Source organism: Solea senegalensis, unplaced genomic scaffold (assembly GCF_019176455.1).
Source record: "Solea senegalensis isolate Sse05_10M unplaced genomic scaffold, IFAPA_SoseM_1 scf7180000014403, whole genome shotgun sequence".
Taxonomy (NCBI): domain Eukaryota; kingdom Metazoa; phylum Chordata; class Actinopteri; order Pleuronectiformes; family Soleidae; genus Solea; species Solea senegalensis.
Genome location: NW_025321041.1, coordinates 60,570 through 86,660, shown reverse-complemented (window position 1 = coordinate 86,660; position 26,091 = coordinate 60,570). Strand labels below are relative to the sequence as shown.

Sequence of the window (26,091 nt, the reverse complement as noted above, 5' to 3'; positions counted from 1 at the left end):
TCAACTCAACACATCCATTATTACAAGTCTGTATGTCTACTTGCCTTAAATCAGCACATATCAAATCCAATAATATTGGAGGTTGACATTCCCGGTCGAGGACATTACGCTAACTGGAGCTTCTTTTCAATGTTACGTTACAGGGAGGAAGGCTTGGGATCGGGAATCGTTTGCGTTTGTCTGGGTCTCCGATTTGACCAATCATGCTGTTGACTGAGGTTAGGACCTCCTACCTCATTAACATATGGACACAGAAATAAATAAATAAATGTAAGTGAACAGAAATGTAGAAATAAATTAAAGGCATTTATTTATTCTTTTATTTCTGCATTTATTTATTCATTGATTTATATCTGCATTTATTTATTCATTTATTTATGCCTGTATTTATTTATACACGGTTTCGTCCTCCATACATAGCGGCGGCATCTAAAAAAGTATTGGAGGATGCGGGCATCGATCCCGCTACCTCTCGCATGCTAAGCGAGCGCTCTACCATTTGAGCTAATCCCCCTTGTACAATCTCGTGAGAACTGGCCATTAAGAACCGGCCAGAGAGACAGTTGACTGTGCTCTTTATCTTTTTGTAAGCGCGTTATGAAGGGCAAACAATACAACGCAATTTGGACATACGAATATTAAATGTTGTGACATTTTAGCTATTTTAATGTAAGTTTCTTGGGGGGTATTTTCAAAACATATTACTAGAAATATTGAACTTGTGTTACAGGTTTATAATTATGGAGGACGAAACCTGACTTATGTATAAATAAATACAGACATAAATGTAGAAATAAATACAGAAATAAATGAATGAATAAATAACTGTATGAATAAATAAATAAAAGAATAAATAAATGGAAGGCATTTATTTATAGGTTAGGACCTCCGTCCTCATTAACATATGGACACAGCAATAAATAAATAAATAAATATATGTAAGTGAACAGAAATGTAGAAATAAATGTAAGGCATTTATTTATTCTTTTATTTATTTATTTCTGCATTTATTCATTCATTCATTTATTTCTGCATTTATGCCTGTATTTATTTATATATTGCTGTATTTATTCATGCATTTATTTATTCATTTATTATTTATTTCTGTATTTATTTATTTATTTCTGTATTTATTTATACATAAGTCAAGTTTCGTCCTCCATATATAATTCCGAAATAGCGCTAGATTCTCTGCAACATTCTTATTCATGCAGTGTTTTTTTTAAATGATATGAAATACACTATTTTTATTAGTAGTTTATGTTTCACTTTCATTGTTCATGGACAAGTAGTAATAAGTACTTTTACTGTCAACTTTTCGAGAAATCCAGGGTCAAAGTATACTTTTCACAATAAATATTATTTATTTTTTATCGTCTATTTTAGAAGTAAAAGCCATACAGTATGTTTTACTTAATTTTTTATATATAATTGTTTTGATGTATAATTTAAAAAAAGATCTTTCCATCACGTTACGTTAGCTTTCGATAGGACTTCATTTTAAAAACTACAAATATGAGCGCTTGGTCTGGTCTGGACCGAGTAGAATTGACGTAAAAGAGAGAATATCTGCGCACATTTAGGAGCGGTTGATTTGACCACGGTAAAACATATATACCTTAGCCTTAAACCGGCCCTTATCGGGCATTGTCCCGGTTCTCCCGTGTGTCACTCCGGGTGCACCAGAAAAATAAAACAAACTCTTTGTCGATTTACAGCTAACGATATAACATAATTAGCTACCTAGCTCGGTGAGCGAGGAACATCCGGGTTCTTCAGCACTCCACTCAGCTACAGGACCGCAAGTCGGGATGCACCTGATCAACAGGCTCAAAGCAAAATGTACTTACCGGTAAAAAACTAAAACAAAAAAACAAGGTGCTTCAGTCAGAAATAACTTAAACTTACAGATTTAGCACGCCAACTTTCATGGGACGCCCATCTAGCTCTCAATCAAACAGGACTTCATTACGAAACCCAACGGACAAGTCGCCCCCTTCTGTCCATTAATGGCACAAGTTTCAAGCACTTCCGCTTCATTTAATCTGGATGTGTGGATAACATTAATAATCAAGAAAAAATTTAATAATGCAAAATGTGTCCTCCTTCGAGCCGGATTTGAACCAGCGACCTAAGGATTTCTTACAGTGTACTGCCTACAGTCCTCCGCTCTACCAACTGAGCTATCGAAGGGGATATCATGCCACACTGTTACAACTGTATATTATCTTGGACTGTACAGGAATAGTATATTGTTTCCATTATCTTTCTATCACCCTGTGGTGAATACAAGTAATTGTTCAAATATAAACTGAATATAGACTGCCTATAAATGGTATACAGATACACATGGATATTACATCACTTCTTTGAATGTCATCAGAAACTTGGCCAGCTATAAATGTATATTTACTCTATTATGATATTTACTCTCTCTATATATAAATGTAGTCAATTGTTTTATATTGATGACTACATGTATTTCTATCTTGCGCGTTCAGTCCAGCAGAGGTCGCTGCTCGCTATATTTTCAACGAACTGGAGCGTTGACGCAGTACACTCGGTTGTCTCGTCTCTGTTTACCAGTCCAAAGTGCGCAGAAAGGGAGCAAAGGTTCGCCGTGTGGCTGCCGATCATCGCCGCGGATGGTTTTCTACTGAAAGGCGAAGGAACGAACTAAGACCCGGCGCTGAGAGCGCTGTTCACCGATCCGCTGACAGCGGGGGAGATATGGTCGGTCTGAGTGAGGAAACTGTGTCTGAGTACAAAGACCGAGTGAAGCGGTCAGAGGGACAGATCTGCCGCAAGAGGAAGCAGCTCGACACCGCGTTGAAGCCGGAAGTCAGGCGGTAAATATCAGGTCAGTCCCTGCTCTCGGAAGCTCTGAAAAAAGCCCGAACGACTAGCTAACCCGCTGTTTGGTAGAAAAGCTAATCGGGTTAGCCATTGCTACATCCTCTCATAGACGTACACGTAGATGCTGCATTGGCCCATACGTCAAACTGATCGCCATATTGGTCCGGGCAAGAGGGCAGCACTAAGTAAACATACTATACTGATGTTACTGGGATTTACTAGCTTGCTAACAAAAGCTATCAAGGGTAGTGCTGCAACAAGTAATCATAAATTAGGCGATTTCTTCATTCATTTACTATTATTACATGGTAGGGCAGCCCATAGCCAAGAGAAACGGAATAGAATTGGGCTTGTAACTGGAGGGTCACCAAATCCCATGACAGGGCTGGGTGCCCCTGAGAAAGGCATCCAATCCCCATTGCTCCCCCAAGGGGATGGGTCTAATTCTAATAAGTTTTCAGATTTCAGCTTCTTAAACATGAATTTGAGTGAGTTTGTTTTGTAGCTCCTCCGTAACGGCATAATTATTAAATTTCCATGTGTGTATCATGTAAAGAGTTTCCTTTAAGTCTCTTTACTCTCTCCACCAGACAACCAACAGTTGGTGATGAAAGATTTTTCCCCGGAGCAGCAGGAGTGGAGAGTCAGCATGGATCCAGAGCGCTGCCACATTAAAGAGGAACAGGAGGAACTGTGGATCAATCAGAGGGAGGATGATATCATTGCTGTGATAGTAAAGGGTGAAGAGGATGATGAGAAACCTGGGTCCTCGCAGACTCGTCACAGTCGCACCGGTGAGAACAGAGCAGACTGTGGAAGACCAGAATCAGCCAGAAACCTGGGTCTGCGTGGACATCCAGGACCAGGTACTGAGGACAAGAACGAAGAAGAAGAAGAAGAAGACTCTTCTGAGACTGACAACAGTGAAGATGAGTGGAAGACCACCAGTGAACCTCAAACTTTAAAGTCATCCAAAAGTAAAACACCCTCCACTGATACGAGAGGTAACACCAGTGATAAAGTATTTGAATGTTCTGAATGTGGTAAAAGGTTTGTCAGAAAGAGCCACCTGACGACACACAAGAAGATCCACACAGGAGAGAAGCCATTTAGTTGCTCTGAGTGTGGCAAAAGCTTTACTCAAAAGGGCAATCTGAAGTCACATGAAAAACTTCACACAGGAGAGAAACCCTTTAGCTGCTCCGAGTGTGGTAAACGATTTACAGAGAAGAGCAATCTCAAGAAGCACATCAAATCTCACACGGGAGAGAAACCATTCGGTTGCACCGTGTGCGGTAGGCGATTCTTCGAGAACAGCCATCTGAGGTCACACATGAAAATCCACTCGGGAGACAAACCGTTCCGCTGCGCCGGGTGTGGTAAGGGATTCTTCGAAAGGAGCAGCCTAAGGAAGCACGAGAAATGTCACCTGGGAGAAAAACCCTACAATTGCTCCGAGTGTGGTAAAGGATTTTTCGAAAAGAGCAGTTTCAGGAAGCACGAGAAGTTTCATTCGGGAGAGAAACCGTTTACTTGCTTGTTCTGTGGCAAAGGGTTTGCTGAGAAAAGAAACCAGATACTACACATGTCCGTCCACACAGGGGAAAAACTACTGAGTTGCAGAGTTTGCAACCAAAGATTTAGCTGGTATAGTCAGATCAAAAAACATCACTGTGTTGGTTACGCCACAGAGATTAATTAGAGCCAGAGACCAGAAACCAGTCGGTTATTCACAATTTGAAGGATAGTTTTTCCCTCAGGCCATGACAGGGTCATTAACCTTCAGACACCGAACATTTACCATAGAGCTCCGAACGTCACATGACTCAGTTTGTTTACGCCGCCATATCGGCAGGAAAAGCTTCAGCAAAATGGTTTCAAGCTGTCAAGAGTTCACTGCACACTTTAAATCCACGGAGAACCTGACTGAATACAAATTTGTGTTGCCACCAAATTGAAACGGTTCGGTTTGGAACAGTGAACAATGAACATCTTTGGCACCCTTCTCTTGAGGTACCAGAGTAAAATGGTATGGTACGGTCAGGGTGGAGTCACAGTCAACTGAATGTGCGACAGAAAAATGTCACTCCCTTGCAGCCAATGCTTCTTCAACGCCCGCAGTCTATTCTTGTACATAGCTTGACGTCTTGTTGAGACAAAAGGCAACAAACTGAGCAGGAAACAAAGAGCTGCTGGATGTCCTCCATTGTTGTCTGTTGTGTTGCGTTCAATGTCGTCGCACTGGTACGACGTAATGCCATCTAGCGCAGCCCAAACCCCGCCTACCGAGTAAAGGTACTGTTCCCAGTTGAAATGTAAGCCTGACCCAAGGCTTTGTCATTCCAAACCGTACCGTACTGTACTGTACTGTACTGTACTGCACCAGACCAGACCATGACAGAAACACAGCATAGCTGATCCTTACAAATACCCCAGTGGAAAGAGTCAGAGTGGACATTCTTCCAGACCTGCAGGATTTTGATATATTCAACTTTTCGATGAATACTCCATCATCCTACTCCAGAGAACATTTACACATCGCAATAAATGCTTGTGAAATAAGACATTTAAGTTATTTAGTGATGGATTGCCTGTGGACTCTTATTGCTCCATTTTATATGCCAGCCTGTAATGGACTGTTTCGGCACCCTGGCACAACACAGCTACCCACCGTCTTCACTTTTTGCCTGATATATTACCTGGTAAACATATATATTCTGACGATTGTATAAATCTATGGATTTGTAGAGCGCCACTTTCTGCCATAATGGCATCATTTTGGTTGCATGTTGGAATTCCGTGACGTCCGCTACCAGAGCTCTATTGTACGTAACTGGTGATGTAAATACTGCATGCTGTGAATAATATAATGTATTACAAATACAATGTGCAAATCCATCCACCCCATGTACACGTATTTATACAGTATTACATTGCACTACTGTACTATTTTGTACCATTCTTAAACTTAGTAGTACTTAAAGTTTTTTTAGGGCTCCTAATTGGGTGCCATTTTACACCGACACCATTAATATGCCTTGTACGTGCTCACATTTGGCAAAAAAAAAAAAGTCGGGTTTGAGTCTGACAATCATTCAGTGAGTTTCCATTGGCCTGTTTTTATACGCATGCTTGATTAGTACTTAAAAAAAAATCAGACAATTAAAAAAAACTTGAAAAGTTTTTACACCTGGAAAGGTTAACATATCGGTAAAACGTAAATGTGAATAAGTGCAATGGAAACATTTTCAGAAAATGAAGGATGGCATTTAGAAGTCGATTGGGTTAGCCTATCATATAAGCAGAAAAGAGAAATTGTCTGTTTGAGTCCCCACCAGGTCAAGGGCTGGGGTATCCCTGAGCAAGGTACCCAGTCCCCATTGCTCATTGTCAATTAGACACTCTAAACTGACCCCAGCCACAGCATCCAGTGTACTTCTAATGCTGGTCCCAAGCTTGGATATATTGGATCATCCGCTGTGGTGCCCCCTAGAGAGGGAGAAGCCAAAAGAAAAAATGAAATATATATGTCGTGATTGAAACAGCACTGCATTTGGAAAGTCACAGAAACAGCCGATGAAGGAACTGTGACAGTTCTCAACGTGGTGCGAGAAGCAAATATTACTACAATAAAAGATGGAAGCAGCAATGAAACGCCAACATATTTTAACAGCTTGATGCTCTTTATTTATAACATGAAACTGTGCTTTGTTATCTTTTTCTTTTTTTTGGGCGCGCCACCTCGCACCTACTGCTTATCTCGGTGAACTAACTCCCAACATTTGCATCCACAACTGTGGCCTGGGCGACTTAAATGCCTTTTTTTGAATGGTTTATTTGATAGGACTGATAGAGTTTGCATTGACAGGCTTAAGTGTTTATAGCAGATGCTAATTTGCACCCGTCCCCAGAAGAGCTTCTGTAAAAAGTTTAAAAGGGGGTAATCCACTAAGTACAACCATGTCATAAATACAGATATACAGATTTATAAGAATGTAAGTCGGGCTACTCACTAACGATTGTTTCCCTGATTAATCCAATACTTGTTGGTCCACAAAATGTTGAAAAATATTGATCAATTGGCGATGTTATAACGTTTCAATTATCTCTTTGTTATATAGAGCAAAAGACACCCGAAAATATTTTCATTTAAGAAGCTGGAAAATCGAAAAGCTTGTTTTATTTATTGAAAGAAACGCTCAAAGCAATTAATCGACTATCAAAATAGTTGGCGATTAGTTGAGTATTAATAATCGAGTAATCGTTGCAGCCCTAAACATAAACAAATTAAATTTATGGTACGCAGTGTAAAAGGATATTCATATAATTAGACATGAGGACATTTTTGTTACTGTATTAACCAGGATTTGTTGAACTCTTGAAATGGGTGAACATTCTGTGAAATTTTGTAAGATGATTTAATAAAAACCACACTGATGGAGCCTGAAATCTCCCTGCAGTTAAACAGAGATCTCACTCTGTTTCCATGCACACATAAGCACCGATATCTAATGACAGACATTCCTAGAAAATTTCATAAAAATCAGCTTTTTTACTTAAAATAGTAGCTCAAATTGAAGTGTGGGCAGCACATGTATAAATATTCTCCTCTCAATTTTAGTAATTTATACTAATTTACTAATTTTATATTTTGTTGCCTACTTTTTTTTCTTCCTTGTACAGCCTCTGCATATCTTAATTTAATCTGCTTTAATCTTTAGTGACCTTTGAAATCTTACTTCATGTATTTCTTGTCACTGTGTTTGTTCTGCAACAAAATACCAAAGCAAATTCCTTGTATGTTAATTCCTACTTGGCAATAAAAGAAATTCTGATTCTAGAGCAAATTGTGTGTGTGTGAGTCAAAATGTCTTGACGTGGCTAATTAGATTTGGATGAAAACAGATATTCTATCCATAATGTTTGTCCCTTTTAGCCATAGACTGTGTATAAAAAAAGTGGATGTAGTCATTAAAACACTTATTGACTTTAGACATTTGCAAAGTGTCACAACTTGTCATAACTATTTATGGTAGTTCTGGGGATTTCAATAACAATATATTAGTTATTTGTATAAAATAAATATACTGTATGCTAGGAGAACAGGGTTTCTTCATTTTCAGGAATTTTTGCTCTATATAACAAATAAATCATTAAAACTGAATTATTTTTGGTTTGTGGACAAAAGCAAGATATGGAAAAGAAAATAATTTTAGCATCTCAACGTGTTGATATGACAGTGACTCTTGCTTTTAAACGTGAAATGGGTCAAAAGCTTCTTGGAGGATGCGGGCATCGATCCCGCTACCTCTCGCATGCTAAGCGAGCGCTCTACCATTTGAGCTAATCCCCCGTATTGGACACACATCAGTGACGTCATAAACTGTATTCGTGCGATTGTCAGACTTCAATATCATTCTTTTCTACAATTTAACTCCAGGTACAAGGCAGCGTGAACAACTTTTTTTTGTAAGGCATCGATATTTTTTGTTTCACGTGCTGTCACTCATTTTAATTGTTTTATTCAGCCACTTTATAATTTCAATACAAAACTCCGTTAGCCAGTTTTTTTTAAATACTCGCACTAAGACAATGAACTTAAAATGGGCCAAACGTTCCAATAATAAAAAATAAAATAGCTGGCGATGTCACATAACTCGCAAGTTAGCTAGCTAGCTTCGTGAGGGACCAACATCCGGGTTCTTTTAATGTCACCTCAAATTGGGAATAGTTAGCGACAAACAGAGTCAAATCAAAACAAGATGTACTTACCGGGTGAAAAAATAACAGCCTTAGTGTTTTTGGCATCGATAGTCTTATTTCACATGCCGTCACTAGTTTCTGTTTTTATTTAGTGTTTTTTGTTTAGTTTTTAATTCGGGTATAGTTACTAAGTACAAAACTCCCTGTTAGCCAGTTGTATTTTTGTAAATACACTAAGACACTGCACTTAAAATGGATAGAAATCTACCAGTAACAGAAAATAAAAAGTTTAAACGTTATTAGCGGGCGATATAACACAACTAGCTTGGTGAGGGACCAACATCCGGGTTCTTTTAACGTCACCGCAAATTAGGAATGCTAATTATGGATAGCGACAAACCAGGCTCAAAAGAAAATTTACCGGGACAAAAAAGAACGGCCGACGTGTTTTAGCAAAGCAAATCGCAAACAATAATTTTTGAAATGAACAACGATAGCACAACATTAGCTAAAAATCCCACAGACAGGACTCCAGAGCAAAACAACGTCACCCCTGCTGTTGATTTGAGAGAATAATTTCAGGCAGTGCTGCATTTAATGTAGTAAGGATGACAATGAATTATATCTTAAATAATTAACATTAATCTAAAAAGTGTCCTCCTTCGAGCCGGATTCGAACCAGCGACCTAAGGATTTCTCACAGTATTGCCTACAGTCCTCCGCTCTACCAACTGAGCTATCGAAGGGGATATTAACCACGGCTAACAATTGTCCACTTAAAATGCAAGTCCAACCATATCAACATATATTATAAGTAGAGTGATGCAAGTGACTTTGAATATGACCAAACTCCTTAATAAGCTTTGAGTCATGAAAGAAATGTAGTTAATCGTTATGCAAACACATAACACACAACACAACAATCACCTTGTTGATCACATCACCAGGCCCAACAGTGTTTTGCCATTTCTTGTGATTCATTAAAATTCAAAACCACGTACATAGAGGACACATACAGTGAAGCCAGATTATGAGAACATAATAGTAAAGACCCCAGACAGATGAAATAATTCATATCAAACAGTGACCAGGGTTGAACTCTTTATTATAAATCATTCACATTACAAAGTAAGACAATAATCACTGCCATATCCATCCAGACAGTTTTGCTTTTTCAAGGAGAATAGGTTAACAAATCAGATTGGTCAGATTAGGTATTCTTCTTCTTGTGAGGTGACGTTTTTACGGCGTGCGCAGGGGGAGGAGGATGTTGGCACAGGGTTAATGAATCTATGAGACAAGTGCATTGAACCATGCACTCTGACTCTCACTCACTCACTCACACACACACACAGACAGACAGACAGGACACTGTCAGCCTTTAAGTATGAGAACATAGCTGTTGTGTTGAGCTGCTGATAATAGATGAAAAGACGCAAAATGGGGGGAAAAGAGAAACGGAACAAGCAGCAAAGATGAGATGAAGTGCAAGACATAAAGTCAGTGAGTATATTTTTCTTTCTTCTGTTATTTTCTCACGCTTCCAACTCCAAATCTTCTGCAGGAGTCACTGCACTTCTAACACATCCATATTTAAACTAATCTGACTTTTGAAGTAAGCAGGACAAAGTGTAGAAGATGAACATGGCCCACAACGTTTAACTGTTAAATTATTTTTTTTTGGTTTTCTCCCTGCCCTTCAGCATCCTTTCACACTAACACCTTTTTTTGTATTGTTAAATTAAAAAACGGTTTATAAATCATCTATAAACTTACATCCAACTATAAATTACATAGTCTGTTCAAAGCAACAGTTGAAATTTGCAGTAGAAAACCGAGGAAGAGAGAAAGAGACGACCTCCGCATCCAGAAGTGACAAAGAGGATTGGTAGAAAAGAAAAGAAAAAAAACCAACTATACAACAGCAACTGATTGGTAAAATTTCACCGAAACAAGAGAAATACGAGTCCTTTAGAGTAAGCTTTTGTTTCTCTGACCCCCACAGTGTCCAATCATGGCTTTGGAGAGGATCCGATGCACTTAAAGGCAGCCTTAGGCTGGGTCAGTGTGTGTGTGTGGGTGTGTTATTTCTTGTGTGTATGTAAAATTAGTCAGCTTTGTTATTGTCGTTGTGGTGTCATCATGCTCGCGTTAGCAGCTTCTGAGCCCATGTCTTGATAGATGTCGTCGTGTGCTGGAGCAGGTTCCACGTGGAGTTGGTGAAGGAGACGGCGTGACCCTGCAGGCACGACACGGACACCTCACCACTGCGAGAAAAAACAAAAGACAAATGTGTTTCTCAGGTTCAGAATCAGACGACATTATTGTACGACGGGACAAGTCATCGATTTAATTGATTCATTTGAATTCATGGTGTATTGAGAGATTTGTTTTTAAGAAAGTCAACATCTCTTTAACTTTCACTGCTCCTCCCCTTGGGCTCCCTGGATAAAAGAAGTTTCCTTCGTCAATCTTTTCTTTGAAAGTTTTCTATAAACACAGCATTGTTTCAAAAAATGTTTATACACATAACAACTAGTGCTGGAAGCATATTTAAATTATTCCTAATTACAATAGGCCGCGTTGCAGTTTTGATTAAATTTCGATTAATTGTTCAGCCATAATAAAAACCCTAAAAAAAAAAGCAACCTCTAAACGCTGCAGTGTGGAGCTGTAACTCAGCCACAGAAAGTCACATCAAGGTCACGGGTCATGAAAAAACTCCAAACACAAGAGGAAGAAGATGATGACAACAAGGCAAGAGTAAGAGAGGTGGAGCTTTACTGAAGTTGTAATTTATATTTTTATATTCATTCCAAAAATAGTGTTTGAGGGCTCCCAAAAACACTGGCTCCACGTTGCTAAAAAAAAACTGTACAATTAAAAACGTTTGCAGTTTCTCCCCAATTGTTCTCAACGGTTTCTGTCCACAGTACTTCTACTTACTCGTTCTGGTGTGTAGGGACTGTCTCCTCAGTAGTATGGAACAGGTTTGGCTGGTTACTGCCCACATTGTTTAAAGGCTAATGCAACTACAGGCAGGTGTGTGTTTGGTTGTACTAAAGCTAAAATAGATGCAAATCATCAGAAAAAGAAAGGTGAAAGGTGAATTTGAATATCATCTTCTTTTTTTAAATTGAAAACACAGTGTAAACACTTGTTGTTCATAGGGTTAGTAGTTGCTTCCTCCTGGATGTAACAATAACTTCTGTCATTTTCTGTAACCATAAATAAAGGCTAACAAACTCCTGCATGACAGAGTTTGTTTCATCTTACGCCAACTGTGTTGTGTATTTGTCGGGCTCTGACAAAATTAAAATCCAGGATGTGTGCATGACCCACACTCTACTACACACATATCACCCAACCCTTGGTATATTGATCCTTGGAAAGCAACAGCTACTGTTTTGCAGTTTTAAATAGATAAATAAGGTATTCAAGCTATTTCAATACATAAATAAATATAAGGACAGATAGACAGAACATTGTTGTGAATATGCTCTGTTTTGTAAATTTGTAAATGTAAAATCACAAAGTGAATAAATAATGAACAAACTGTCCTGTTAAAAGAGCATGCTGATTATTGAGTTTAGTAACCCAACGTCATAGGGAATGAAGGACTCTCCTTGAAGGTATATGGCATCAGAAAAAAGAAACATTTACATTTATTATATATAGTATATTTATTTCTCTGTGACAGTAAAACTGAGTATCTTTTGTTTGCTGACAAATATAAATAAAGATATTTGTAGCCGTCTTTTTGTCTTTGACAAACACTGATTTGTCATTTTCACCATTTTCTAAAATTTTTGGACCAAACAACAAATCAAAGTAATTGTTGTTGTGCAGCACAATGTTTTGTCCAAAGTTGCATTACATGAGTGTGTCGACTAGGAAATTTTAATCTTCAACGCCGTATTTGCGACGTTGCAGCAGCTAAATCTTCATCATCAGGCAGGCAAGGTTGGGTAAAAATCTAAAATCTAGGTCGATGTTTTTTTTAAAAAAGCACTGACTTGCAGGAATCCTGTAGGTTGGTCCACGCTCGCTGTAGCAGCTCAGATATGTAGGCCAGTGCTGGCAGGATGTAGTTTTGATGGAGGAGGAGGAGGAGCTCCTTCAGATACGCCAACACCTGAAACACGCTGTCCGGAGTGTTTGTGTACATCTGAGCAAAGAAATGGAAAAGGATATTATTGTCCATGAAGCATTAAACATCAGTGAGTGACATGTTGACATTTGAACTAAGTACTTACCCATTCTATAGCCAGCGGAGTCTTTTCTTTGACCCAGAGAATAAAGTGTGACGTGTTCTCAAAGATGAAAATGGCTGCTGCTTTTGTCTTCTCTAAACTCCGCTCAATTAGCGGCCCCAAGACCCGCACACACTCAGAGTAGTAATATGGAGTGTTTTTCTCCAACCAGCTGCAGGAAAAACAAAACACAAGTTGTCACACAAACTGAAAAAGTGGATCAATTAACTGCTCAAAACTTGAATCGTTGACTTGAAAGGTCAACAGTTGACCTTTCTATGTCAAAATGAGTCAATTATTAACCAAGGGTTAAAAACTAATGAAAGTTTGAGGTCATACCTGAAGCCCCGTTTGGAGTAGACTGTTATTTTGCTCCATGCCTGCTGAGAAACGGCTGTGACCCCTGAACTGTGCAGATATCTGGCTGTGGTGGAATCTAAAACAAGCAACAACGATTAATAAAAAATGACCTTAAAAGAAAACAAATCAAAAAGTCGACAGAAACAGACTCGGAGGGAGGAGGTTCTTCTGTAAGAGACAGACCTGTGAAGGAGCCGTGAGATCTGACGTCGTGTGCGATAAAGCTGACGGCAAACACGCACAGAACCATGAGCACTTTGGACCAGGGGAAGCCCCGGCCGCGCATCCTCACCTGCAGATTCTGGTGACAAGAGCAAAACACATTCTACTTAGGTCGACATGCTGATACCAATGCACTACAACTGGTTTAAAACATGTTTTCTGTTAACCATGAAAAAGGCTTTGAAGCAATTCAAGTTAAGTTGTCATTGGTGTTGAACGTCTTCAATTCGTCTTCGTCTTCGGCATTTTGTTTTTCAATATTTGATCTTTCCAGACTTCATACTTGGCTGGCGACTTACTAAGCCCTATCCCTTTACCTACTAATGTTTTCCAGCACCCTGTACACAGAGAGTTGCTTGCAGAACTGTATGCCACAGTTTTAAGTTCTTAATGACAGTTCTTCCCCCTCTTCTTGTGATAAATATTCTTGCACAGCACCCTCATCAAAACCATGGCATATCAAAGGCAAGTCCTTTGACGCCTCTGAACAAAGGAAGAGGTAGCAGTGAACCTTAATAGATTCTCTCTGCCGTCAAACCAGGACCAGCCCCACTGCTAAACAAACCGCTTACGCATGCCTAAAGACATCCCTGCCAATAAAGTGTTGATAAGCAAGGCAACGTGCCTTGCACAAGATGCAGAGACAGTCTACGCATGGCGTGCTGGGGTGGCAAAGGACGCAGCACACAGGGCAAGGCGGCGTGAAGACGAGACAGACGCCACACGGCAAGCCCGACTAGCAAGGGATGCCGCACGCAGGGCAAGGCGGCGCGAAACAGAGACTGATGACACGCGGCAAACTCGGCTGGCAAAGGATGCCGCACGCAGGGCGGAGCGCCGTGAGTCCGAGACAGATGAGACGCGGAGCGCTCGACTGGCAAATGATGCCGCACGCAAGGCAAGACGCCGCGAGGCCGAGACAGACGACGCAAGACGAGCTCGGCTGGAGAGGGATGCCGCACGCAAGGCGAGGTGCCGCAAAGCCGAGACAGACGACGCAAGGCGAGCTCGATTGGCAAGCGATGCCGCGCGCAAGGCAAGGTGCCGCGCGGCCGAGACAGATGACGCACGGAAAGCTCGGCTGGCGAGCAACACCGCGCGCAATGCGAGGCGCCGTGCAGCTGAAGCAGATGATCTTCGGATGGCAAAGGAAGAAATCCTTCCACAGCGACATGCAGGGGATGTCACGCTTCACCAGGAGACGCGTCGCACACATCTGGAGCACAATCACAACCTGGATCAGTGTGAAGATACAGGATTGTTCCAAAAGGAGCTTAATGGTGGTGATAGGCACAAGCTGAGAAAGACTACCAGAAGCAAATCAATATAACAATGCAATGGCAAGTATTGGTGTAACCCAGGCCTGCTTCCATCATGTCCCCTTCTGTTACACGTCCTCCTTAACAACATCCATGAACCTTCTCTGTGGACTTCCTTTTCCTACCGCCCGGCAGCTCCTTTAAAAGCTGCTGAACATGGTCACATGGTCTCACACACACGCCTCTTTTTTCTCAGATCAGATGATCCTGCGTGTGAACTGGAATACCATCGCACCTACGCTTCTCACACAGGAGGTAAATGCTGTATGGACACTTGACTTACCAAGTGTGAGACAACACCTCGTTCAGCCCGACACACTAGAACATCTTCATTTTGTGCACAAGAAGACCAGAACAATAACACACCGCCATGCAAAAACAACTATTTTGCGCAGCCTACTGCTCATCTTGGTGTTAAAAAAAAAAAAAAAGGTGCAATACATTGTGATGGAAACCTGGTTGCTGTGGCGGACTCACCTGGCACAGGTCGTTGCACTCCTGAAGGTCCCGAGTTTCACTGCCGTCTCTCATCTCCTCATTGGTCACTTTGAATGACTGGATTGTCTCTTCAAGGTTTTTACGCAGCTAAAATAGTTGAAAGGTACAAATGCAGAGGTCAAAGTTGTTTTTTAACTTATCAGAAAGTCAGCTATGACAGGGCTCTAAGCTTTGTGATACCATGTGATGGTGTACTTTGATCTTCATGTGATGTCATCAAAGTGGCTGTGAAGTCAGACTTTTATTTTTGAATCCTTTTATATGATGTTGCCGTTTAAATAAAATGGAGGGATGGATTCTAATTTGTCTCTTGTCCTTTCTCCCACCTTTCCTGTCACCCATTTTTCCTTTCACCCCAACCTGTCTAGGCAGATGGCTGCATATCTTTGATTCTGGTTCTGTCACAAGTTTTTTCTCTCCAGTGATGCTATAGTGCTTGCTCATTGTGTGAATTGTTGGGTTTCCCCTGCTCTCGATGATGTTGTCTATGTACAGAGCCTTGAGATAATGTATGTTGTGAATCGGCGCTATACAAATAAAACTGAATTGAAATTGAATTAGTCCAGAAGCAGCAGAAGTTGTAGAAAAATACAATTGAAACAAAAACAATAGGACTTTCCACTGTGGGCATGTTTGTTTTTGGATGTGCTCTACAAATAAACATTAAATGGACTTTTTTGTTTAACTCTCTCATCCTTCCTTCAAGCGTCACAGTGAGTTAGTGTTGATTCATACACTGATTCTGTATTTTCCTCAGTTTTTTCTGTACAGTTTCAAGGGAAGTGATTTTTTAAACCCTCACATGTAGTGGCGGCAGGAGTCAGACCTACCTTTGGTGGCAGGCTGTTCCAGGACTTTAACAAATGATTCAACAGCAGACTGGAAAAAGAAAACATTTTTTGTCAGCTACAAAAATCTCAGCTACTTCTCTAAATGTCCCTCAAGTGTGTCTTTCTCACCTGGATTGGGGTAAGTGTTTGGTATAGAGCTGCCTCCATACTCCAAGACTCTGTACGTCCACACACAAACACTCTGTCATACTGCTGAGAAGCTGCAAGAAACGACAAAAGAAAAGAGACACAGAATGAATAATTACTTTTGAGAAATTCCAACATCCATCCATGTAAAATGTTTTTTAGGGAGAATAAAGTGAGTAAATATCTTGCGGCTGCAGTAGAATGATGCTGGAGTTGGTGAAGACAGTGAAACAGGTTTCCTATTGATGATTCATTTCATTGCAGAGGAGTAAAATACACGGAAACTAACACAAACGGTGGTACAACCCTCACCTACATCCTGTCGATAAAAGAAGTTAAAAGTTACAGCAACAGTTCAGGATAATATACAGACTATAATAAAAACAATGTAACTGCTCATGCTGCTAAAAAAGGTACAATAAAAAAGAACTTTCTCTTGAGTCATTTGCATATATTTGTTGAGGTTTAGAACTTGGGAAAGTTTAATATACTTAAATTCATCATTTAGATGAATTGAAAGATTGATTGGGACTGAGGTAAAAGTTTCATAATAGTCATCACTGTAACATTGTCAATGAACTCCATTCCATGGTTTTGCAGTTTCCGTTTCTGACTCGCTATGTTTCCAGTGCGTTCATGACGTCACAATTTACCCACAACTACCGGGTGAACCCACTGACTTTGAACACAAAACAGATCTCGAGTCTCACCTCCTTCTTCATGTCGTCTGGACAGTGTGACGTGGCTCTGGACAAGAATGACGGCAGATACGTGTGTAACGTGCTCTCAGGTTTGGCTCCGAAAGCCAGGACTTTGAGTCGAGGATACAGATGTCTCAGCTGTTCCTGCAGACTGAGCAGAGAGTAATGGGTTCATTAAAAAATAATCCTTTTTTTCCCCTTTTCTTTTTTAAAGCGTTCAGGGTGACAGCACATCATTATGCACAGATGACGACACTCTATCAGTAGTTGGTTTTAAAGAGGAACGGGAGGTGGAAACTGTCAAAAATATGTAGCTCCAACATGTTTCTGGTCATTCTGTGATTTTCAGTGCTTGAGTGCATATTTCTATATGTTTAACATCCGGGCAAAATTCCCACTAATCACATTTATACACAAATGTATTCCAGCACTTTGCAATGATGTTATTTGGGAACATATCTTTTATACATACAAAATAACAGTTCATAAGGCTGTCCTATAGTGCAGCTGCTGGAAAGGAGGGACCAATCTAGGTGCGGCTCAATCTGATTCACTGACATCGTGCCAAGAGGCTGGTGACCCAGTGTGTGCGCCAACTCAGGAGCACTACATCTAAACCACAGCTCATCCCCACCAATCACACTTCAACACATGCCAGACTACAGCGGATCTTAGTTCTCCGTATCACGTGCTCTTCTGAGATGCACCAGCGTGAGGGTAGTTACACTTAGCGGAGCCCACAGCTGTGTTTTGTACTTGTTGCTTCAACAATAAAACTATATAGAAGTTTCCTCTCATATCTCAAAATATGAAACACAACAGTTACAAAGATTGTGTAGCAGTGTGTGTACCTTGATGACAGAGCATTCTTGGGCATGAATGCAAAATCCAGTAAAGGAAAGAACTCTTTAGGACCCATGATGCCAAATCCCTTTGTCAGGTTTGCATGAAGTCTAAAGGAAGAAAAAGATTAAAAACAGCAAAAGGTGAATAAATTACTAAGAGAACATTGTATTTTACATTAATAACGTTGACATTTCTTGAACAGACTTACAGAAGAAGTCGATCCAGATAGGCTATGGCATACGCAGACAAGGATTTCACTCCGAGCACAGGAAGCATGATACCCAGCCACACTGAAAACACAAAAATAAAAACATTTAATTCACCTCAAACTGACGGATCATTTATTCAGCTTTCCCTTTTAAAGAAAATAAAAGCCCAGAGCAGAGACATCCAAACAATAAAGGGAAAACAAAACACAAAAGTAATTGTGTGGCGTAAAGTGGAGCAGTGTAACGGAGGTCAAACAAAAGTGACAAATCAATAAATGTCACAAAGAAACTATTCTGTAACTGTAACTATACCAGTCCGAGCAAAAATGATAAAAATATCTCTTCTGAATGTCACCCCACGTGAGAAATTCTTCCATACTTTAGTTTCTTCATCTTTAGGACTTTTAACTAAAGTGCAGAGCTTTTCTGTGTGTTTTCAGCATCGACAAAAGACACGTTTTAACAGCTACAGGATTTTTATATAGTTACAGTGTCTGAGGAGGAGTTATGCCAACTAGGGCTCTGCTGCTTTGAATTATATAATAAGACACAACGAAAATAAACAGTTTTCAGTCTTATACTGTATATATAAACATTTGTTTCACATCCACACGTGTGCTTACAATGCTTAAAATGCACAACATGCAACATTAAAAATTGTCTATAGTCTCTTTAAATTCCCAGCGATGTGATCAATGTGCTCCAGTTTTTACTGATGCATTTTTTTCCTGTTAATAATACGAAAGTGTCTTTTGTAGTCTTCAAACTCCACGTTTCTTTGCCTTAATGGAGGCAAATGATGCTCATCTATTTTGCAGATGAAGGTTGTTGTGTAATCTTCTAAGAACATTCCCCACCCGGTGCCCACACACACCGACACCCACTCTCCCACCACACAGCCTCAAACACACACTGCACCGCACCACACCTCACACGCGCGTGCGTGCACATGCACGCGCCTGCTATCATGTGTTTGGAGATTATCAGTGGATGGGCACTGATTATAACTCTAAACTTTAAAGTTATGAATGACTCAGAGCTCTGATTCAATCTGTAGCGGCACAGAAAGGAATCTTTGTGCAGTCACGGACCTGGAGTTTGACATCCACATTTAACACGATTATAAAATTGTCCAAGTATCACTTCAACAACAAAAGTTTTCCATAAACACGGCATTGTTTCAAGAAATGTATTCGTACACACTAAACCCCCTGAAAACGATTATAAATGCTGTATATATACACACACACACACACATATATGTATAAATATATACACACACATAAATATATATATATATATACACACACACACACACATAAATATATATATATACACACACACACATACATATATAAATGTATGTATATCACAGAAATAAACCGAAATCAAGAGAAGATGACGTGGAGAGGTGGGGCTATTTTTCCAAAGTTGCATTAATTGGTAAATGTAAGGATGTTTTTTCTGAACAAATAGCATTCAATGGCTCCAAAAATGCCAGAAGACAAAAAAAGCAAAGTCGTTTTCGTATGTTAGACAGGCGTTCCTATTTTAATAAAACAGTCATTTCTGTCCAACTGCTTTTTCCCTGTTTATCTCTGAATTGAATTCCCCTGTTGTCGTCTTGTGCCATGAATAAACTTGCCTTTACTTGTTGTGTCATAAAAGTGGGTGAAAGGACAGTCTAGGACAAAGAGTAGTGCGCAAACTTTACAGCTGTGAAAGTGTTTCACTGTCTGTTACCTCTTAGTCCTTGGCTGAGGTCATGAAATCCTGCTTGTCCCAGAGCCCACATGATCGTCAGACACTTTGCCGGACGATTCTGAACCGACCTCAATAACTCCAAATACTGCAGAGGAAGGAAAGAGCGATAAAGGGCATTTCAACATACTACTGCACAATTTTGTCATTGGAGAACAGAAGTGAAACCGGTTGGCTGCTCAGTTTACGGCTTTAAAAAGAGAGAAAATTCATCAATTTGCATTGTTTGTTAGTTTTTTGTCTATATAATTACTCTCACTCACCTCTGGCAGATTTTGAGTGGCTATTCTGGGTTTGTCCTGTAAGAGTGCCTGAATGCAAACTCTGTAGCCATGCAGTGGTTCTCCTGAGGGGGGAGAAAGACACAGAAAAAGCTGTCGGATATTTGATCAAAGGTGGACACGTAAAGGTGGACATTCGTTCCAACTTCTGAACTGTTTCCTCTTCCACATGTTCATATTTCTATTAAATCGGCAGCGAAGGCACTCAGTTGCCAGTTTATTAGGTACAGTAGCCACAAAGTATTTCAGTCTAAAACTACAGAACAAGAACTGAACAATATCTTCCTCTTTCAGCTTCCCTCTCTCTTTCAGGGGCGCCACAGCAAAAGCTGCACAATATAAACTTAATAAACATAAGATTTATAGCAAGGTTAGACTGAATTCATGCCACATACCTGCACCTAATAAACAAGCAAATAAACATAACTAAATATATAACAAAATCTAGGAGGATGAGGCCACTTACACCTCTTTGTGTGAGACGTTGCATTTACCTGACTGTCTGTCCAGCTCCCTGAGCATCGTGTGAACACAGTGGTCGAAGAAATCTGGCAGAATGTCGCTGCAGCGTCCAAGGAGGCCTTTGATCACACCCTTCAGCTCTTTTCCTGTAAGGCAGTATGGGTAATCTGGAGGGGGGGTAAAGTGAAAATGGTGGAAATGAGTTAAGTGCTGACTTTTTATTTGAGCTATGGAAGTAAATATTTTCATATTTGGAGCGTTGGAGTGTGTGTGTTTTGACAGACCGTGGACATGGCTGCTGAGTGTTGGCTCAGTCTCTGGTACGGTCAGCTTGAGGTTGAGGTAACCTGCCAGGTCTTTGACCCAGACCGACGGATTATCAGGGAACAGAGTCTGACTGCGAGCCAACTGCTGCTTCAGGTCCCCAACATCCAGCTAAAAACAGAAACAAGGGCTGTAAACTCGGATAAACAACGCACTCATTATGTGGAGAGAAAGATGTGTTCAGCATGTGATTATTCGCTCTAAAAGACGCCACAGTGCTTCACTGTTTCTGTGCGGCCTTGAAGAACTTTACAGCGATGGCATGTGTGGCTTTTTCACAAAGAAAATAAGAAGATTTGGGGCAAAACAAATCCACACAACTCGTAAGAATGTTAAAACACATTCCTCGACAAATAAGTCGTTTTAAAATGCCCTGATATCCTGGAGCTGAACAGGAATGAACATTACTCACAGCTTTGAAGGCCTCCTCAAGGTTCTTGAAATTCGCAGACGTGACCGTATTGGTGGAGTGTGGTTTCTTGGATGGTTTACTTGACGGCTGCTTCTTGTTTTGGGGCTCGGGCGGCGGAGGAACCTGCTCCTTGTTCTGTTTCTTCCCCATCTTCTCGAAGCCCTCGAACAGAGTCTCTGACATCTTCAGGGGCGCTGAAAGAAACAGGGGCAGCTGCAGTGAGACACGCCTTTCTTGGAATATAACAGACGACTAACTGAAAAAACTTCTTTGATCCTCTTTAAACTCTTTCTTCAATCACCCCAGTGTCTTGAAAATCAAGTTAGTCCAGAAGGAGTGAGGTATTCCCCTCCCTGGCTGCTCTTCACTTACATCCAATGCCTTACTGATCTTGAACACCCTCCCTCGCTTGTGGTTTGCGTAATAGGCGGTTATTATCCCACAATCTTGAAACATCCATTACAATTCACATAGGGGACAGAGTTTTAAGCAACAGCTGTACCGTTCATTTTCCTCTGTGCATAACTTGTTGACACCCTCTTCAAAGCAAAACCACTTCCAGCTAAAACCCCAAATTTAACCTTCTCTGACCAATTCAAACATTGTTTGTTATGTTTTCTACTACTTTTTACATTATAGCTCTTTATACCAACATTAAACCCAGGTTTTAAGCTTGGAAAACTCTGTACTGTATTGTATTTCTAACACTGACGTAGTTTGAAAAGCTGACTGTTATAAAGTAGAGGTCAACTAGCTGATATTTGCCATTTTTTTAAATAATCATGATAATTATTCATTACTCAGCTAATAATAGTAAAATAACTTCAAGTTTCAAAGGAACAGATTGTTAAAAATCTAAGAACACTAGGCTCAAAATCTACTTGCCTTTTAATTAAAAACAAAAAATCAACACTTAAAATAACAGGGACGATGTAAATTACATGTTTATGTCCATATTTCACCACCACCATAATGCACTTGCACTCTTTTTTCAGATTAATTTATTCAAATACATTTACGGTATTGCGGGGGGTGGAGTGGCTCAGTGGTTAAGACCCTACCTTGTGTACCAAAGACATCATGGTCGCAAGTTCGATACCACCCCTGGCTAATTGTACTTGATTCCATTGTAAGTCGCTTTGGATAAAAGCGTCTGCTAAATGACATGTAATGTAATGTAATGTATATAAGTATGGTTTCACACGAGAGTTCAAACTTGAGTGGTTGTTGCTGACAGAGGTCACCAGTTGCTCAATGATCAGTCAGCTGGTCATGCTGCTGCTGCGCAGAATACTAAATTTACATCATCTGTTGCTGTGACTATCAATGCAGTGATGCAAAAGAATGGACAGCTTTGTATCCATCTCCAAGTGGATTCACAGCTAATTCAAACACCATAATCCATCATAAAAGAAATACAGGTCACTTTTTTAATCTCTTTTTGGGGAGTAATCGCATTGAAAATATAATTTTTTGTTACAAAACAGTGAAGAAATGTGATGCCTGCTTTACTACAGACTGTTAGCTCAGCGTCTATGTGTAAATTTTCCTGTCAGCTCTCTGTCTCTTCTTCTGCTGGTGTTAGGAGTCACTCCACTTCCTGCTGTAAGGGACACGCTGTTGCAACGTACTATAGTGTATGTCTCCTCAGATTACGTTGTCACAAAGACCTTCTGCTGACTAAAACCAGAACTGTGTCCAAATTGATCTCTCATCCATGCATTCACTACTCCACCTGTGAAGTAAGGAGATACATATAGTTCGCTCTGAAATGCAGATTTAATTCACAGACAGCTGAAAGAGTAAATATGATCTTTGGTCAGATATTCCAAAAAGATAGTCCAGTGTGTAAATTCAGATGACATTATTTTCATTTGTTGTAAATAATTCTACTTAGCTTTAGGACTGTAACTAATGATAATCCTCATAATCGATTAATCAGTAGATTATTTTCTCAATTAATTGAATAATTGCTTAGATTGAGTGTTTTCCAAACCTGGAAATGATGATCAAAACTCAAATGTCGTATTTTGACCACAAATCAGTTTTAATGATTTCTTTGTTATAAAGACCAAAGAAACCAGAAAATATTCACATTGAAGAAGTTGAAAAGTCAGAAAACTTCACCAGACATGTAAAGACAAACATGGGTATCATCATATCAGTTGACCTCAGACCCAGTCTGTCAAATACACTACACACTGATCAAAGAGAACGCTTTCAAGGTAAAAATCAGACACATTTTGCCAGGGTTTCCTTGCAAATATGGCTCTCACAGAAGTGAGAAACACTGTGACAAATATAGGCTGAGTTACTCTCTCTTTATCAATGCAAATCAAGTGCTTTACATAACACTGTGGCGGTTAGAGGGACATGTATTTGCTCCAAATAAAAACCCTCTGGCAGAACAGGGGTCACTTTCAAACAGACTTTGAACAGACAGGCTGATTCTCTGATAAATCTAATGCATTAACAAACAGCAGTGGCAGAGGCAGATCTAATCTTTTACTGACACATTATTTTTGTAGCAGCCAGTGAGTAGAAGGACACTGTATTTAAGCAAATTCAATGGAAAACCTGGACTTTGGAACATGGTCGTGTACTAACGATAGATAGGGCGTAGAAACGATTCAAATTCAAGCATGAGAGGAAAAATGTTTCCATTTCAGTATTTTCAAATTATCTGTTGTGTTTCATGTCATGGTGAATATTTTTGGGTTTATAGAAACTCTTAAGGAACAAGAACATTCTCACATTTTAAATAAACTACAGAATTAATCAGGACTATAATCAAAGCATGAATCACTTTTAGACTTATTAAAACATGGTGTTTTAAGTCTCAATGTGCAGTAATATTGTGTTTTTCTGCTGAAAATATAAGCCAGCTCCTTTAATACCACTCAGTTGTTGAGGGGAAACGTAGACTTTGTAAGGTAATATTAGCAAATAAAACCTTGTACATCTACTTTGTGCATTCTACATACAACTTTAGTAGTTATAGTGGGCAGACGTATTTGAATACCAGGAATTCAGTTGGGCTAACTACATACACAACTACTAAAAAAAACAGTGTAAACATTTTCTATTTATATGAGATATTTAAATTGCTCAGGTTGCCTTAAAAAGTTCAGGTTTCCCCCTTAATGACAACTGAACAGAAGACAAGAAGGTGATTTGGGTTTAAGTGCAAGTTATTAATCAGTTGATTATTTTCTCGATTAAACAGTCACCATTTTGCTTCATAAAATGACAGAAAATGTTGACAAATATTGATAAATGTTTTTCTTCCCTGGAAATTATGATGTTTCTCAAACAGCTTGTTTTGTCCATAAGCCAAAATTATTAATATTTAATGATTTATTTGTTACATGGAGCAAATAAACCAGACAACATTCACATTTAAGAAGCTGATACATCAAAAACACTTTTAGTTGAGTAATTGTTTCAGTCTGAACTTATTGTGAAATACCATATCTGCATTCATGATTATCCCAATACAGGAGAGCCACCAACTTCAAGTTCATTTTAAATCGCGATACATAATAAGGTCGTTTATCGTCCTAACCCCAGTGACGATAATATGGTGAACGTAGCACTCAGCGGTGACAGCTGTCAGTGTAGGCTAAGCAGTAACGGGCTAATGGTTGATTCTTTTAAAGTTCAGCTAAAGTGAAACAACATCATGTGACCGTTTTAACAAAGTGTGACAACAGCAGAAGAAAGAGGAAATCAGTGATGACGACGCCTCTGTTGACACACACACACACAATTATGAGGAAAAAAAACTGCTAACAAGCTAACCGCACATGCTAGCTGGCTAACAATGCTTTCTCACTCTTTTTCTGCTGTGTGCAAAAAAGGAACACACAACACGGGGAAACCTATTAGCCCACATGTGTATATAATAGCGTGTAAATGAGGAAATATAAAGTATAAGTACGTCAAATGTGTAAATATATTAGAGAAAGCTGCGTAAATGTGAGCTAGCTAGCTTGTCCACTCATAACTGACTCATAAGTGTCTTCTTTCGCGACATTATCTCGGTAAAAAGGGGGAAGTTGGTGTGAAAACATAAAGTTAACAGGAGCTCCGGGTTTCTTTCATTCATTTGAACAGAGACAGAGAGGTGAGCGGCTCATGGAGCAGGAGCAACAGCAGTTGCTGCGGGCCGCGTTCACTTACGTCGGGACGGCAGGTTGGACTCGCCGAGCGCTTTCCTTCCGCCGCTGTTCTTCTCACTCGGGTTCTTTCCGGAGCTGTTGTTCTTCTTTCCCTTCTTCACCACCTCCCATTTACCGGCGGAGCCGTTATTTGAAGCCATGTCTTCGGTCCTGGTTCTGTTATAGTGTCGGGGTCGGGGCGCTGCTGTTGCTGCTGGGTGAAAACGGCCAGGCTTGACGGGACGATGCTCCGGCAAACACCTCGGTTCATTTAAACATAAAAAGCCTGCCACGTCTCTTTGTCGGCGTGACGTCAGAGTGACGTGGAGGACCGTTAACTTCCACATTTGTTTTTAAACGAGCTCTTTTAGATTTACAGTTTAGATTTTCTTTATGAAAATATATCGTAAATGTTAGGTTTACCTTTAGAAAACACATAATTAATTTTTGGACGTTGTTATGTCACATTTGAACTTTAACTGAGCACACAATGCAGTTAAATATGAATTAGTTTTGATTTAATTGATTAAAACGGACTCATCCATGCGGGATTTACATATAAATACCTAAAGATTTTCTTCATGTATGCCAAATTCATGTATGCCAAATTTCTACTTCAACTTAGCTCAACATTTGGTGAAATATGAGTTGACCAGTTAATAGTTTACCTGAAGAAACTCTAGTTGCATTTAAATTGATTTTACAGAAGATAGAAATCAGTTTTGACTGAACTCAATTGAAATTGGA

At 39.8% G+C, this 26,091-nt stretch overlaps 2 protein-coding genes and 4 non-coding genes across 6 annotated transcripts; 1 reads left to right on the top strand and 5 right to left on the bottom strand.

The window, feature by feature from the left end:
- Positions 1-441: 441 nt before the first annotated feature.
- On the bottom strand, positions 442-514 carry trnaa-agc. Its single transcript has one exon. It is a non-coding gene; the product is annotated as a tRNA-Ala (tRNA).
- Positions 515-2,103: 1,589 nt separating this feature from the next.
- trnay-gua lies at positions 2,104-2,193 on the bottom strand. The gene is given in 2 exon segments: positions 2,104-2,139; positions 2,157-2,193. It is a non-coding gene; the product is annotated as a tRNA-Tyr (tRNA).
- A 347-nt stretch (positions 2,194-2,540) lies between these two features.
- Positions 2,541-4,978, top strand: LOC122761183 (gastrula zinc finger protein XlCGF8.2DB-like). Its single transcript, XM_044016365.1, has 2 exons — positions 2,541-2,860; positions 3,447-4,978. Exon 2 carries the CDS (start codon positions 3,464-3,466, stop codon positions 4,556-4,558), a length of 1,095 nt encoding a protein of 364 aa, XP_043872300.1. The 5' UTR covers positions 2,541-2,860; positions 3,447-3,463; the 3' UTR covers positions 4,559-4,978.
- Positions 4,979-8,136: 3,158 nt separating this feature from the next.
- trnaa-agc lies at positions 8,137-8,209 on the bottom strand. Its single transcript has one exon. It is a non-coding gene; the product is annotated as a tRNA-Ala (tRNA).
- A 1,008-nt stretch (positions 8,210-9,217) lies between these two features.
- trnay-gua lies at positions 9,218-9,305 on the bottom strand. The gene is given in 2 exon segments: positions 9,218-9,253; positions 9,269-9,305. It is a non-coding gene; the product is annotated as a tRNA-Tyr (tRNA).
- A 342-nt stretch (positions 9,306-9,647) lies between these two features.
- On the bottom strand, positions 9,648-25,640 carry tmem214 (transmembrane protein 214). Its single transcript, XM_044016366.1, has 17 exons — positions 25,367-25,640; positions 21,185-21,378; positions 20,733-20,883; positions 20,481-20,615; positions 19,969-20,051; positions 19,688-19,793; positions 17,944-18,025; positions 17,741-17,842; positions 16,899-17,040; positions 16,171-16,262; positions 16,042-16,090; positions 15,191-15,298; positions 13,356-13,473; positions 13,152-13,248; positions 12,816-12,984; positions 12,576-12,727; positions 9,648-10,826 (listed from the first exon to the last, which is right to left on the bottom strand). Exons 1-17 carry the CDS (start codon positions 25,503-25,505, stop codon positions 10,700-10,702), a joined length of 2,046 nt encoding a protein of 681 aa, XP_043872301.1. The 5' UTR covers positions 25,506-25,640; the 3' UTR covers positions 9,648-10,699.
- Between the last annotated feature and the right edge of the window lie 451 nt (positions 25,641-26,091).

What these genes read in the sequence shown, in the direction of transcription:
- LOC122761183 (XM_044016365.1), top strand. Translation starts at nt 3,464, where the DNA reads ATGAAAGATTTTTCCCCGGAGCAGCAGGAGTGGAGAGTCAGCATGGAT.
- tmem214 (XM_044016366.1), bottom strand. Translation starts at nt 25,505, where the DNA reads ATGGCTTCAAATAACGGCTCCGCCGGTAAATGGGAGGTGGTGAAGAAG. An exon ending in TTGAGGAGGCCTTCAAAGCT is followed by an intron (nt 20,884 to 21,184) that starts GTGAGTAATGTT and finishes TTCTGTTTTTAG; the next exon opens with CTGGATGTTGGGGACCTGAA. An exon ending in CCACTCAAAATCTGCCAGAG is followed by an intron (nt 19,794 to 19,968) that starts GTGAGTGAGAGT and finishes CTTCCTCTGCAG; the next exon opens with TATTTGGAGTTATTGAGGTC.